A 16,084-nucleotide genomic window follows, 5' to 3' on the forward strand; every position below is an offset into this window, starting at 1 on the left:
ACCGAGCATTCTACGAAAATCGTCCCACGAGACATGCTCCTCTATTCGACGGCGTTGTTGCCGCTGTAATGACTTTCGCCCTCGAGGAGCCCATGAGACCACCACGGGATAATGATCACTGCCCATGACATCATCAGCCCTCGACCATAGGATCTCACTGGGATGAGACACTAGTGTCAAGTCTGGGGAAGTGTCTTGTTGACCTTTGTGCTGGCCAAGGCGAGTAGGTAGCGTGAGGTCGTTGGCTATGGTCAGTTTCGCTCTGACAATTTGCTGCCAAAGGTGCCTTCCCCTAGCATCTGAGTGATTATATCCCCAGCTGCTGTGCATGGCGTTAAAATCACCCCCAACTACAACGCGATCCTGGGGATATATCCTTAAGAAGTGTTCTACAAAAGACATATCCACTCGATATGTCGTAGTACCGAATGATCGCGCATAAATTGAAAAAACTAAGGCTTGTTGGTCGCCATCTAAGCTAAGGCGTACTCCCGCTACCTCCTGCGTCTGCGTGCACCACGCGGAAGTATCTAGTTCAGTGTGGGCCGTGCGCGACAGAACAAGAACGCATGCCTGCCCATTGGCCATTGGAGGCGCAGATCGCGATCCTGGCCCGGGACGCCTGTGCTCTATGGAAGGGGTGCAGTAAGGTTTGTACCCTATTAAATTGGGGTTATTAAGGCCAGTCTCCTGAAGCAGGATAGCTATAGGAGGCGTTGGCGTGATGGACAGTCTCCTCTGAAGTTCCGCTTGTTTGCGACGGATTCCCCGGCAGTTCCATTGCAAGAACCATATAGGAGAGTCCGAAGCAAAAATGTCATGTGGTTTCGCGCTAATTCCTGCCATTATTAAACTGGAAGGTACGCGGGAGTGAAGATGATGTATGCCCAATTTCGGGCTCTTGATTCGGAGAAACCTGTGACATTCCCAAGAGTGGGAGCATACGCTTGATCACCTCGGCAGTGACCAGTTCGATAATGCGCGTGAGCTGGTTTTCATCTAAGTGTAGCGCACGCGGACTATCTTTTGCAAGATTCGTTTGCGCGCCGCGTTGCGTATCACGGAGTGTTTCGGCGTAAAGCCGATGAATGCGCGCTTGCTTTGGTGCCGTCGCGGTATGCTCAAAAACTGCGGCTAGAGATGAGGTGGCATTCCTTTCACTATTGCTCTCAGATTGTGTGGAGGGCTTGTGCGCGCCTTGCCGTTTAGATTTATGTTCGCTGTCTCGTGTCTTCTGCTTCGGCTGACTTTGTAGTGGAGGGAAGTCCTGATTAACAAGCACAACTGACTCCGAGGCTGATTGCTGCGTATTGACAGGGCTCTTGTGCACCGACGTCGACACCGTTTGGTTACCACGTAGAATCTCGGCTTGTTGTTTGCGTTCTTTTCGTCGCGATACTCGGATACGACGGAAAATGCCATTCCTCAATGTTTTTGTGGCCTGCCGCCGAGCAGGGCACTTTGGGTCCGTGGCTACGTGGGGACCTCTGCAATTGCGGCAAAGTGGTTCCGTCGGACAAACCTCGAGGTTTCCATGTGCAAGGCGACCGCAGTACGAGCATCGACGTTGGTCGACTAGTGGACACGAAATTGCCCTGTGTCCGATTTTGTGACAGGTCTCGCATATGATAGACTTCGGGTGATAAGGTGTCACCGGGAGGAGTATGCTGTACAGATGAATTTTTCGGGGAAGTCTGGAGCCCTCAAACGTGATTAGAGCTGCTCCGTTCTTGCCCATAGGCCTGGCGTTTATTATCCTGCACGAGTAGCACGTGAGGTTTGCCATGAGCTGTTCGCTTGTTAACCCGTTGGCACGATAAATGACCCCACGGATCTGGCCGGGGCGTATGGTTTCATAAGCTTGAATAGGTGTCTCCTTTCCAGAAATTAGGAGAGACTGCAGTCCAATTAGATGGTCTCTGGCATGCATATGCGATATGTCGACAGCAAACTGATTGCTGCGTTCAAGAGGCCGTACTTGAAAGCCAGAGTGAAAATGAATTTTTCGAAGCTCATTGGCAACAGCTTCGTGCAGCCAGTGTGCGGGGAGTGTCCCTAGTTGTCCAGGTGAGGTTAGCTTAATTATCACAGTGTATTTAACACTGATTGGATCGGCGGCTGCGGCCTTGTTCTTTCGCCTAACAGGCTGCCAATCATCTTCTTCAGTATGTTCATTATCAGCCAAGTGATCGATTCTGCCCATTGGGGTGACTATGGACGCTGAGGCACAGCCTAGCGATCGATAATGCGCATCCGTGAAGCGAGCATTTATAGCTATCGGCGAGTGGGCATGTTTTACGCCGTGTCGTTTGTTCTCAAAGCGAGTGCTTTCTTGGGCCATCCGCGAGGTGCCTGACCCCATCCTAGGTTGCTTGGCAAATTTCGAAAACGGAAAAGTGCAAGATCCTACCTCGGAAGGAGCGCTTCCCGGCTTGTTTTCCGTGGAAAGAACAGAGAATGGGTTGGAGACAGGTATCGTCGCAACCACTTGAATGGCTTCGTCATCCGCCATGCTTTCGTCGGCGCCGAGCACGGCGTCAGGTTCGGCCGCTGCGTTATCTGTGCCGCTGCAAAGCGATGTTACCGCGGCGTCTTGCCGAGGCTGCTGCGAAGCCATGTTGGCGGCTTCGGCGGTAGGCGTATCCCATGCATCCGGATGGTTTCCTGGGGTAGTCGTTGACGCGGAAGCGTTGAAACCGTCGTCCACAGGTGACGAGGAACACGATGGCGGTGGCCCATTCATTTTTGGGAGCCTAGCCCAAAAACGTCCGGGCCAAAAAGCTTGAAAAAGTCGGAGCGATGCGAACGTGCGTCTGTTCGAGACGGCTGCTTGCAGCGCCCTCCCAGAAGAGTTCTTAAGTGCAGTCTCTATTTTTTCTTGTTTACCTGCCGCGGTGACTTAGTGGTTTAGCGTCCGCTTTCTGACCCGAAGGTCATGGAATTTAATCCCAGCGCCGGCGGCCGCATTTTGATGGAAGCGATATGCGTGAGATGCCCGTATTCTTTGCGCTATCGGTGCACGTTTAGGAACCCCAGATGATCAAAATTAATCGGGATATCTCCACTACTGCGTCCCTCATACAACCATGCGTCGCTTCGGGAATTTGATCCCCGTGTCACGTTCCTCTCGATGTGCAACACACACCCGTTACTTTCCTCCAACTCACGCTAGCTAGACGCAACGTAGATATTTGTGATGCTGAAACGTACATGCAGGGTGTTTTCTTCTAACGGCTCCAATTGATTAGTAAAGTTGTTCCTGCAGTCTGGTGACGCCTTACAACTATGCCAACGTGTGTAGGAAGGCACAATCTTGACTACTTGTTTCAGTGCATATTAATTTGTGCGCGTTCTTGCATTCATGCCTATTCATATAAGAACATGACATGCTCTTCGGTACAATATTAGGCAAAACCTAGGCGAATACGACCTAGAAGTCGCAGTGAACTTGGGGCCGAGTGTGAACCCGAAGCTATCTGAAATTCTCCTCCCAGTGGTAGCCAGCAGCAAAAACTGTACCACATTTCACAGCCGCCTGCTGGATTCGAACAAGAAACAGCGCAATCACAGTAGCTCTTTTTCCCAATGCCTTATACAACTCTGCCGTTGCCATAGCCACGTGCGCTTTACGTTGTAACTGGTGGCTTCTTCCTCTACGTATTGTACACAGTCGCTTTTGTAGCCTTTTATAACTTCATTTGCGCTTTTAAATGCTCATCCAAAGTGGCGTTCTCGGTGTGGATAAGTTACTGACGTGGTTAAACCTAGGTACAGAATGAAGGAGGCACGGTTTAACGATTACAGAAGTCGCAGAAAGGTTGGCATATGTAGCCTATGGTAGCTTTGCGAAACACATACGAAGGTAAGAAGGGGGCCGAAGCTGCCAAACACGTCGCCCAGGTCGATGACAAGAAAGCGAGTGCTACGCGCTTCAAACTGTGGAAGCAGGTTGGGACGCTGAGCACATTGCTCAGCACAACAGAGAGAAGCGGCTGAACACATCGGCATATAAAGTCACACAAGCTAGGAGGAAGCTGAGTGCGCCGTAAAGAGGGCGTCTTGTATGTGGGGAGTCCTAAAGCCTTGGAAGCACCCGGGGCGATCACACGTGCTGCTGTAGCTAGAAGAACAGAAGCGGTTGAAGAAGGGGAAGATCCGGCGACCAAGGAACGCGAAAAGTAAATATCCGAGAGTGGTCGCCACCATCTCAGAGCCATCCTAGAATCACCTGAGCCACTCCTTTGATGCATTTAAGGATTACACCTGCTCTTGATGACGAAATTAACATAATGTTTGGTTTAAGTTAGGGTATGGATAGAAAAAAACCGTATCGTACATTACATGGCTTGAAATCTGCGGAAACCATCAAGGTCCCGTACTACTTATTATCTGTTTAAAAGGAAAACACTGCAAGCGTATAGATGTTTTCCTTAATGAAGTGCAGGAGCAAGTCAGCGATATTATTTGGTGAGCCCTGAATCAAATCAGTGACATTCCTGCTACAACAAAAAGTTTCCTTTCTTAGGACAAAAATCCCTACATCGGGCACTTTTTTCTTGCACCATTTTGGGAAAGCCCTGCATTTTTCTACCAGTTTTTATTAATCTACGCTGTTCATTATAATTGCAGTAGGTCAATAATCATAAATTTCACATCGCGATAATTTGCCATGTCCTACTAGTTGCACGTGTAGGGGTTTTCCCACGCTTCACTGAATCAGGGGTGAGCCGCGTATTAAGCTAATCGCCATCACCACCTGAAGTTAGATTCTAAAAAAAAAAAAAGTGGCGAGGAAAGCATTTGTTAACAAAAGCAAACATGCACGCAAATTATTAGCATGAACTCGTATCACGTAGACGCACTAACAGTGGGTACGCTTCGCCATGTTAAACGCCTCAATTAAATTCTATGGTTTGTTTACGTTACCTTCTCTCCTGCTTCTGAAAGATCGCCGGCCGGGAATCGTTCAATATCTCGGATCATTTGACAAGCTTCGAGCACCTCTTCATAGTATATCTCGTCAAACTTGTGGCCGAAGACTATGTTGTCTCTGATGGTCATGTTGAAAACGTGAGGACGCTGGCAAACGACAGCAATTTTGCCCTGCAGCAGAGAGAAAGTAACACCAAAAAGCCTACAGCATTTCCTTTAATCGAATCTTCTGTTAATGGCAAAGTTATTCTGACTACAAAGAAACGTGTTTCCGCGCTGCAGAATTCGTAATTTCTTCGTTTTTCTGCATAATCAAGCTAGAATAAACACATGCACTGCCAGAAAAGTGATCACAACAAACCTTCACATTTATATGACCAGCTGTGGTATGTGACAAAGCTGAATAAATATTTACCCGAGAAAGCAACGCTACGCCTAAGTTCTCCAACTACTCGAAGATAGGCGTCTCTTGACACATGATATGCGGTGATAAATTTTCGTTATAATTAAAGGAAGGCTAAAGGGGAGGAGTGTTTGTAACTGTGTCATTCCGCCGAATATTGCCCCACAGGATGTTGTGCCTGCACACATGCGCGTTTCGAGGTACCTTGATTCCGTCGCTGCTGCTTCTGGCGCCATCTATGGGCGCTTCGTATGACTACACGTACCAAGGAAATTCGTTTAACCTAATTATTCAGAGCCGTTCTGAAGCTATAGGGAATAACAGCAACAATTAACGAGGAAACTATACGCCGAACCGGACAAAAATCTTACCGGTGAACAAGGGATCATCCTAGGGAAATTGCAATAAAAAATATCGACCAAGTGAAATTCTGCTATATGTTCCTTATATGTTCCGTATCCGTACATGTTCCGTATCATATGTGTCATACAACCCGCATGGCGCATTCTGCGGTGAAGTAGGTAACTTATCAATTAATCAATCAATCAATCAATCAATCAATCAATCAATCAATCAATTTTATTTCTGCCTCAAAATTGACAGAGGAGCTGCAGAAAAAGCTGTCATAGACAGCTTGACTGAGCCGCAGCCCCCTTATACCGGGCAGCAGTGATAGGCGACAAAAAAAAATAACCGAAAAAGAAAAGAAAACAATTCAGAGAAAACACATTATTAACACCAAGAAAAATCTTACCTCTGGTTTGTACAGATGTGCAATTTACATGGTCATCCAAACATCATTACATAAGTTAAGTATCTTTTAGGAGTACAACAAAAAGCACAATGAATCAAACAATACAAATTAGAGAAAACAAAAAACATCACTTAGTGCAGTTTAAAGAAAAAAAATCATTTTGTAACACAGTCTATGTATAAAAACGCAGCTCACGATGAGTGCAGGTAAACAAGTTGAAATTGGCAGATTTGTATGCGCTTAGAAGAGAAGGAAGTCTATATTGCAGGCGCTGTTTACCAGTATTTATGCGTGGTGTAAGCACCAACCAGGTTTCAGGCTCTCTATTGTTGCTGTTGTTGTTGTCCTCTAGATAATGGCGCGTACCCACTGCGGGGGATTGGCTCTCTAAAAGGGTAACTCGCTTCTTTTTCTTTCAGATTTGCCAGATGTCGAATATGACTTAAGTTATTTTTGGGTGATTTGGGCGATTTCTCGCGCTGTTCGAAACCCCCGCGCCTGCGGGGAGCGCCGCTTCGCGCATCTCGCTTGCCACGCACGCTCACATGGCAGCTCCTTGCGTTTGCGAGTGCCGCTGTGATGGCTACAAGTCTCTGTTAGCTTTGCGTCTGCGTCTGCTAGCTTTGCGTCTGTTTACCTTTTCCTGCCACTCAGTGGAGGGTGCGCTTCCACAGGTCTATAGCATTTGTCCAGGGCTTCTCAATATATTGTTCACGAAAAATGCGGTCTTCTCACACTCGAATCCATCACAATATGAAAGCTACGTAATCCGCAACGCGCAGGTCTGTTCTGTACGTAACCCGCAACGTATAGATACATATTTAAATGCAGTACAGCCGAGAATCACATTTTTTTTTCCGCAACGACAGAGACGTAAGCTATTTCTGTCAGCAGCTTGTAGTTTGTTAGCTTTGGTCAGAGGCCACTAGTCTGCCTATTGCTATATGTCGCCGAGGTCTTCCTCTCATTTTCGGTCTGCTTATTGTAATCGCCACTTTAAGATACGGTGCATGCAGTAGTTCGTCAATTTGAGAACTTTTTTCCTAAAGACATCGCCTAATTTCGATCGGTTTACAGGTCCTCACTATTAGAACTTCAATGGCAAATATTTGAAGCGAATTTGCGCGTCTGATAAAGTTGACCCTCCATCATCGTTTGAGAGGCATTACCGATTGTATGAGCCGATTATCTGCGTGTGCACTTACTTACTAGCCAGAAAAGGCTAAGATTGTATTCACTAGATACTACAAGTGGTCAATGTCCTTGTTGCGTTATGTAAACAAAACTGTCGCAGTCAGCACTCACGTTGAACGCGAGAGAGCCTCCTAAGCACTTCATGTCTCCAACAATAGCGGACAAGAGCGAAGACTTTCCGCTGCCGACGGGACCAACAACGCCCACAAGAGAGCCGCTCTCCAAGTGCAGGTTGATGCCCGCCAGGACAGGACTGTCAGCGTCGCAGTCCCTCGCTGACCAGGTGAAAGAGCAGTCCTTCATCGTAACCTCGCCAACTGGAACACAACGGCCGTGGCTGTTTGGTCGCTGGTACAGTATTTTCCAAAAGTACCCAGGTTGCGTGGTTCATTTCTCTGTTGTATAACGGAGCACTTGGGCCACTACTCAAGCTGCAAATGTGCGTAAGGTAAGTAGAACCCTTCCTCACCTTCGAAGGCTTTTTAATCTTTAGGGAAACTGGAAGCGTTCTGCTATATGATGAATACGCAAACTATAGACCCTGGTTACTTTTGTCAAAGACTGTACGTGCCCTCTTTCTACAGCGGTCTGCTTTGTGTGTAGTCTGCGAATATACCGAAAAGAAAACTTAAAGTACTGCCTGGAGAAATAATGGGGAAATCTACGCCTCCACGTCTGCACTGTGGAAAATGCGAATATTTTTTTTTATAAATACCTGTCAGCGGCTAATGAGTGCAGATAAGAAAGCAACATAGTTTGCTGTCTGTGCTAAGAGAAGCAGACGTGACAACATACGTGCTAGCTGGGATTGAAGAGTATCACGTCAGCTGGAATTGGGATCGGAAAGTCAGAAGTCAAGTAGAAGTACTGAAAAGCGCTAAGGAACTACTAAACGTAGCTGTTCATCAACCTTAAAAGTGGTGCAGTGTAAGAACACAAGGCGCCATTATTCGTCGAGCAATGATAATACTATAATTCTATAGAAATGCAATACCCAGGCCCAATCAAGCTGTTTTCGTAACTGTAAAGATCAACGATGAAATTTAGAGAAATATTTTTACAAAATAATCAATTGTAATTCCAAATTAGTCAGATCTAAAAGGCACTTTTTCCTAAGGGTAAGCATTAAACCACGTTTTGATAAACCTAAATAGATAGTATTAAAAAAACTGATAATATGTAAGGTTTTTTTTAAGAAGCACAAGATGCATTCAACAAAACTATTATCTTTTTCATAGGACACTATGCGGCGGTAAACTCTTTTTTCAGTCCGTTTTCAACGTATCATGCGTAGTAATGGAAAGTATAGATCCGTGCTCAAAGTTCTTACCGCTCACTGGTGATCCCACTTTCTTTTCACGCTCACTTGGAAACCATTCTTCTTCAGCAAAAAATGAGATCAGTCTGCGACAGCTGCGAAATACCTTCAGGGGCCACCGAAAGAAAAGCAGAATACCTTTCTCAAAATGTCAACACAATCGTTTAAAATAATAAAGCACTCGGCGAAACGGGGCTATAGTCGAGTATATTCCAAAAAGACCCCCCGAACTGTTCCATGGTAGAGAAGCACACCTCAAATAGAGAATCCCACTCATACGGCGCTTGAACTTGAGCCCTCTTAACCACTGAACAGGATATCTACTCGAAAGGACATTGATGTTTTAAGCAGTCAAGGTATAGTTTTCTTCATTGCGATGTGCTATTTGTGCACTCAAAAGAACCCTATTCGCGTATTAATAGGACCTGTGTGCGCCTGAAGCTTTGTGAAGAGGAAGAGAGTCAGAAGCACATAAAAAGTTCAAAGAAATACCGGTGCAAAATGCGGCAACTTTATAGGTGCAGTATGAGCAAGGACATGGCAATAAACAGTACACCGAACATGTCAACAAACAGTCTGAAAAAAAAAAAGGCTTCAGCAACGCACCACTCTTAACACGGAAAGTAACATGTCGACGGAAGGAAGTAATTGCAGCCAGAACGCGCGAACTATGAACTGCCTCTATAAAGCTGCAACTGTTTTATTTATAATTTCTATAAATGAAACATTACGCAAAAAAAATGAAAAGGGTGAAAAAGGGTTTTCACGCGACACCGCTAATTGTAAACCTACGATTCTGAGGCGTGCGTATAGGGTATAGGCATATGCATAAATTTATTTATTTATTTAAAAATACTGCAGGCCCTGGCAGCGTAGAGAAAGTGGCATACAAATAATGATAAAGTATAATGGCAATAGCATATATGAAGAAGCAAAAAACACAGAAACACTGTCTGGAAATAAAAATACGTCAACAGTGCATAGCATACCAATTCAATACACTACTGCGAGAACAAAGGAGGAAATAGAATAGCACAAGTAATGAAGGAATATCGAAATGAAACAAAGCGATGAACGTACAGTCTTTGACAAAAGTAACCAGGCTGCATGGTTTGCTTCTAGCTTGTATAGTGGAGCCCTTGTGGCTTTCCTAAAGATCAAAAGGTGTTGGAAGGTAAGAAGACCCCCAGTCCTTACCTTTAACGACCTTTTGAGCTTCAGGGAAGCTGTAAGGGCTCCACTGTACGAGCTAGAAGCAACCATGCAGCCTGGTTACTTTTGACAAAGACTTTACGTAGCGATGAACCATCAACGCAGTTTGAGCGAAGTAATAGAGTAAAAACGAAAAGATTAACTAGCGCAGTAAATAGATTACAAGGACGCAAAGGTGTCAACAGTTCAGATGCTCAATGGAATCGACGCTGGTTAGTAGCAACCAAAGTACAGTGCACCACTCCGTAATAGTGCGCGGGAAAAACACAAATTTGCGAATGTTAGTTCCGTTCCTATAGAGAACGTGACGATGTCGTGTTTCTTAGCAAGTCAAATATGTTGAGGGCTCTCTTAATCCGTGCCTGTATAATCGGAGAACACGATAAAAGCATCATATTTCGTATTTCCACTAAACTTGGGACAAGTGGTTCGTGGTCTAGTGAAACAAAGTTTTGCCTTGAAAAGGTGGGAATGTTTCCAGGTGCGATTAACAAAGTGCCCGAATTGTATTGCTCTCTAAGCCCCCAGTTAAGACAACGTTCTATCCGGCCGTCGTAGGCTTGGGCACAGTGATAGCAGTATATACCTCTGTCATGCGAATGAATCAAGACTTCCCAATGCCACGCTTGACGAGCTCCAAGTGAGATGAGTCGAGAAAAATCTATTTTTATTTTGAACTTTTTAGCACCGATGCATATGAGAGGTTCATGAAATGAAACTGTCGCGGTTCTAGAAAACTGTGCCCGGGGCAACAACGCGAGTGAATTGAGTTCGCGGTAGGTTTTGCTTTTTACAGAAAACGGCTACATTAGAGAAATTCAGCGTTTACGCTACACAGCAAGTGTACTCACCGGGCTCTTCAGCCTCGTGGCGTGAGCCATAGTATTTGTGAAAGCATCCATTAGCGTGAGTATATACACACTCGAGTATATGGTTGATTGGCTCAGTATGCCATCCGGATTCATGAAAGTCACAGAAGCAAAAGCAAGCATGATCATCTGAAAAAAAGACAACTGCGTTTTTACACGGCGACAAAAAAAAATTATAGACAATCCGGTGGTCTACCTAGCTCTATGGTAACATCGATATCTCATGATTAGCCAATCAACCCATTTCCGAACACCACGCTTAAAATAATTGCCAGGAACTACATTCAGCATTCTTCTGCGCACCCGCACTGCGTCGTAAGTCTGTTTTCACTACCACCGGGGCGAGATAAATTTCTTTCTGAGCGCCTTAGGCGGCGTTGCTCTTTTCACTGCAATTGACTGCACTCTTTTTTTCCACACTTCCAATTTTGACAAGCTTAGTAACAATACAATAAGTGCTCTCAATATGTCGAAAACGACAAATGTGGAAGAAATTGCATTCTTAGCACTTTCTTTACAATATCTATTTCGGCGCGACGTCCAGCCTTTTCTTGCACATTTTTGCACTTTGGTACGGTGGCGTCACTTCTCACAGAACTTTCTCGTGTAACATTTTACGAGCGTTGCTAAGTTGGACACGTTTTCGTTTGAGTGGGGCGTAGGGTGACCGAGGAGTGCAGACAGAGTGCAAGGTAAAACTTCTAGGAATAAAATGGGGCAGATGCGTGAAGCATACCGCGTTTCACAGCTAAAGACAAGAAAGGTTTCTAAAGAATACTCAGTAGAATACTCAGTGTCGTAGCCGTCAGAAACCAACAGAATGCTCTTGATAGTCGCATCGCATAGTGTGCAATATTTTTCCGATCGGATAGTAATTATTCATGAAAGGCTAATTAGTGAACTTTTTAGATATTCGCTTGGGGAAAGAAGTGCCAGTGAAGAAGCTGGCTTTAGTGCTTGGATCAAGGTACCGTTTACGGAGCTTTTTTTTACTGGCCTTAAACGAAAGTCCGCAAAATGTAGAAGTTGCCGTGAGACAGCTACTGGTGCATATCTCTCGTCCAGTGGACACCCAAAGCCCCGTCGAGGGAAATAACGAAGTGGTCGTACAAGAGCACCCTACTAAAGCAAGAGCCGCCTTTAGGCGTATTTCAGGAGGCAAGTTTGCTTTAGGACTAGGAATTAAAAAGAACAGCTGCACTCTCCAGCAGTACGCAGAGAATGTGACACTATTTCCTCGTATGCCCACACAAACAAACAAGACGTGAAAAAAGTTTTGGCAGGGGCCAATCAAAAACGCATTAAATGCTCGACACAGTTTCAGCAGCCCTTCATCAACCCTGTTTATGAACGGCTCACAAAAAGCTAGATGCAGTCAATCTACGAAATAAATAAAAGCTAAGAAATGAAAAACGCGGCATAAAATTATAAAGGCCTCATATAGTGCCAAGAACACAAAAAAATCAACCATCCCCAAAAGATAGCAAACCAACATCTATCACAAGCTCCTTATTATTCTTAACACATTGCGGTGTTAGCTACATGGATAGAAAATAATAACACAGTTCAGGTGGCAGAATTATTGCCATAATTAATCGAGGACACCATTGATGTGGCAACTAGTTAACGGATATTAAAGTCAGCAATGATGCGCCCTAAACATCGGGAGAATGAAAGCGCCTTCACTTTCCTGCGTTTCTTACCACAGATGTAGAGGCGCTAATCAGTGTCTCCAGAAGGCCGTCTAAAATATTGACGCTGTACGCCTGGTTGATTTCCTTCAATCGAAGTTGATGAAGGCCCTTCTGAAATACGTCTTCCAACGCTGACATTTTGACCAGCCGCACTACTGAAAGAAATTCTGTGAACTTCTTCAATCGCTCGTCTCTGTACTTGTAAAGAACATTCTGTAAAAAAAAAGAAAATTGAAACTGGTTTGGTTTATGGTTTTATTGAGGTTTGACGTCCCAACGCGACTCAGGCTATGAGAGATGCCTTAGTGACGGGCTCCGGAAATTTCGACCACCTGGGGTTCTTTAACGTGCACTGACATCGCACAGTACACGGGCCTCTAGAATTTCGCCGCCATCGAAATTCAGCCGCCGCGGCCGGGGCCGAACCCGCATCTTTCGGGTCAGCAGCCGAGCGCCGTAACCACTGAGCCACCGCGGCGGGGCAAAAGAAGCTGCTTGCAAATGAATAAAACCCTCAAAACAATGCAGCGCTGCCATCTCGCACTTTGGTATCTTTTTATCATTTTGGTTTCGAGTGACAAAAACTATTTCTCTCTCGCAAAAAATACATATGTACAGACACTAGATTTATGATCTTGGAACCACCTCTAAAATGAACCATCACCACGTCTAAAATCCTCGGCGGTTTTTTAAAGTGCTTGCAAATGACCCCGCTATATTCAACTATGGCAGTACTGGTGCTCAATTTCAAAACGACCACTATAATAAATTTGAACGGTAGCAAAGAGGTAAACAAACATGGAGGACGAGACACCGCTATGTCCGCAACTGACATATCCTAAAGATCCCTGTTGTAATGTGGCCGAACAAAGCGTGCGCGACACGCCAAAAAGGCAAAAAAAATTTTGCGCTCTGCGATCCGCAAACTTGCTCTAGACTTCCATGTTCTAATGTACTTTCAAGGTCGATCGCCGAATTTCTAAAGCAAAAAGATGAGGACATAAGAAATGAGGTGTCTTTGTCTTTTTGCTTTAGAAATTCGGCAGGTATGTACCAACTGCCCTGCAATAATGTTCTCGCCAGGTTAATCGCTCGGCGGCAGATTCAGTGACAAGCTGACTTCAGCTATCCTGTCTGCAAAACTTCTTGAAATGGCCGCTATGCGCTGATTTACTCTTCTGGCGGAAATCCTCATTCGATTTTCATTGAGAAATTGATTTGCCCTGCATCGACAGACTACTGCGGTCTCATATGAAACATGCTACTATTCCTTAAAATGAAGCTCTTGTAAGCTATAGAAGTCAACAAAAACATGTACAGGCATCAACATTCCCAGCCACTTTGGCGCACAAACTGCGCTGACATCAAGGAGAGTTCTTGGTGCGGATCTCTGATGCTATGTCACCGCCCTTCACTTCCTAAGAACGATCACGGTGTCCTTCCGGCCGTGACGTGGCGCATTTATATTGAGTGGAGCGAAAATTCTTTAATCCAATTTGAACAGCAACAAACGCCTCCTTAGCTGCCGAATAACGGTCGACATAGGGGGAAAAAAGCCATACGTGAGATTTTGTTCTGAACGAGAACTGCCTAGTATTTTACTCGGTGTCCGTTTAGGTAATGTTACTATTGCGCCAATTTAAATTTCCTTTAAAACACGTTCCCTGGATTCACCGCTATAAAGCATTTGGAATCTTTATGAACCCTGGGTCGCAACGTCAGTGCCATACGGACAGTGCACACTCACGCAGTATTTGTCAAGCAGAGGTTCCATGGAAAAGGATGCGGCTCCGACGACCACAAGCCATACGAGGCATGCGCACGCTGGCACATATCCCAGTTGGCGAGCCAGTACAGCCAAGGCTATGGGCACGCAAGCCACACCCATGATGGCATTGGGCAGGTAATACGTGGACACTGCCACTAGCCACGAGTCGGCGGAAAGGAATGACGACACCTGGCCCGCAGGGTTGCCAGCTAGGGCAGCAGCTGATAAGCGAGTTACCTGCACACAACAAGCAGCAGTGTGTGGTGATCCGAGTGTCTATTACGGTCACGATGACTAGGAGCTTTCTTGGCTGAGAAAGGCAATATAGTTAGCAAATGAGAGGATGGTAAGCGTCAAAGTGAACTAAGTCAATCCATGAGCGAGGCTTCACGTATTGCCTGCTTTTTCTTGCTTGCTGTTCAATATTAGAACCTACATGCATTTTGCCGTTAGAAAGGCAATAACACGTGCTTTGGGTTACAGTGTTTTAAAGTATGGCATAACAATTTGTGGGCATTGTGCGCTTCGTTGGGAAAACAGACTTAACTCCATCTTGCGCTCAATCTTAAAAAACACTGATTACGATTTACAGCTTCCAAAGGAATGTGATGTTTCTGGTTTTCGAAGGCTCCCAAACTTTAATGCTCTCTTATTTGAAACGGTTGCACTCAAACATTTTTGGGGAAGTGCGTATAAAGTTGAGTATGTTCCGAGTAGATCTCTCAGACCAAAAGAGAGATGTAGCATTACCCGCTGTTCCACTAACTATGGTAAAATGACTTGTGTATTCTATGTTCCTTCGGTACTAACTGTGTTGCCGTCAAGTGAATTTCCTGTGAGTACAAATTATGAACTAAAAACTATTGCGTTCATCTGTGTTCATCTGACCTTTAACTTTGCGTGGAAATTTTTGGCATAATTTATCGCCTGTTTTGTCTCGCCGTCTCTTTCATGGTCATATATTCCTGGACCTTCATCGCCTACATTGCCTGATGTACATTTGTTGTTGATGTTTAATGGATTCAGCGTTTTTTCTAATTAAGTGTGAAGTGTGATGTGTTCAACGTTTTATTGCAATCCTACTTTTCTGTTGCTTTCTGTGTATTCTTAGTTTGTAAGCGCCGCACGCGACTTCTCGCGATGCCATACCAGCCCAGTGAGGCTTCGGCAGGCCTGAATCTGTGAAGTGTCTTTGCAGTGCAGAATAAACTGATTGATTGATTGGTTCATTGATTGATTGATTGATTGACTGATTAATTGATTGATTGGGAAGCAGGTATTAATTTCGTTATAAGTATTAACCTACCACTTCATTAGTTATGATTCGCCAACTCTCTGTAGCGCGTCAGGCAGTGGGAAGGCCCTGTCCCGAGGGTAAAGCCGCAAAAACGCGTCAACGAGAGGCTCTGACGCCGCACTAACATAAGGGCCAATGAGCTTCTCCACCGCCACAAACTTGCGTCGCTGGAGCAGTGACTCAACGACAGCATTAGTAACCGTACTTGGCAGCGGATGTCTTTCCTGGGGTCAAGCATTGCGTACCTTTTTGAAAACTGCGAACTGAAGGAAAGATTGCGCTCTCAGCTGGTTCTGCAGAATGTAGTAGGAGTGCATGCTAGACACAAGAACCTCGGCGACGCATGACGCCGACAGCAGGATCAAGGACTGGAGGAAACCGAAGCGACTGGAGGCTCCGATCAAACCACTGCGCATGACAAAACAATATATCATTAGAAGGCTACATTTAAAAATGTTGCATCTTAATTGCAGAAACGCTTCTGCTGGAGTTTTGTCTGGTAAAAAGGAGTGTGCGGCTTACGGACGTGGCTTAACTGACCTGGGGGAATAGAACCTAGGTACGGAATTTTTAACAGGTCTGCTTCTGTTTATTTATTTATTTATTTATTTATTTATTTATTTATTTATTTATTTATTTATTT

At 45.1% G+C, this 16,084-nt stretch overlaps 1 protein-coding gene across 1 annotated transcript in view; it reads right to left on the reverse strand.

Moving 5' to 3' along the window:
- The window catches only part of LOC149359353 (multidrug resistance protein mrp-7-like), a 39,267-nt gene extending 23,418 nt beyond the window's left edge, over positions 1-15,849 (reverse strand). The window contains exons 1-7 of the mRNA XM_089567645.1: positions 15,687-15,849; positions 14,124-14,381; positions 12,386-12,589; positions 10,665-10,811; positions 8,614-8,707; positions 7,395-7,600; positions 4,927-5,103 (exon numbers count right to left, since the gene is read on the reverse strand). Of these exons, the coding sequence (XP_089423771.1) occupies positions 4,927-5,103; positions 7,395-7,600; positions 8,614-8,707; positions 10,665-10,811; positions 12,386-12,589; positions 14,124-14,381; positions 15,687-15,758 (1,158 nt within the window). The 5' untranslated portion in view covers positions 15,759-15,849. The remainder of the gene's footprint in view (positions 1-4,926; positions 5,104-7,394; positions 7,601-8,613; positions 8,708-10,664; positions 10,812-12,385; positions 12,590-14,123; positions 14,382-15,686) is intronic.
- Between the last annotated feature and the right edge of the window lie 235 nt (positions 15,850-16,084).

The sequence above is a fragment of the Amblyomma mixtum genome, chromosome 2 (genome assembly GCF_055824585.1).
Source record: "Amblyomma mixtum isolate Tamu chromosome 2, ASM5582458v1, whole genome shotgun sequence".
Classification (NCBI taxonomy): domain Eukaryota; kingdom Metazoa; phylum Arthropoda; class Arachnida; order Ixodida; family Ixodidae; genus Amblyomma; species Amblyomma mixtum.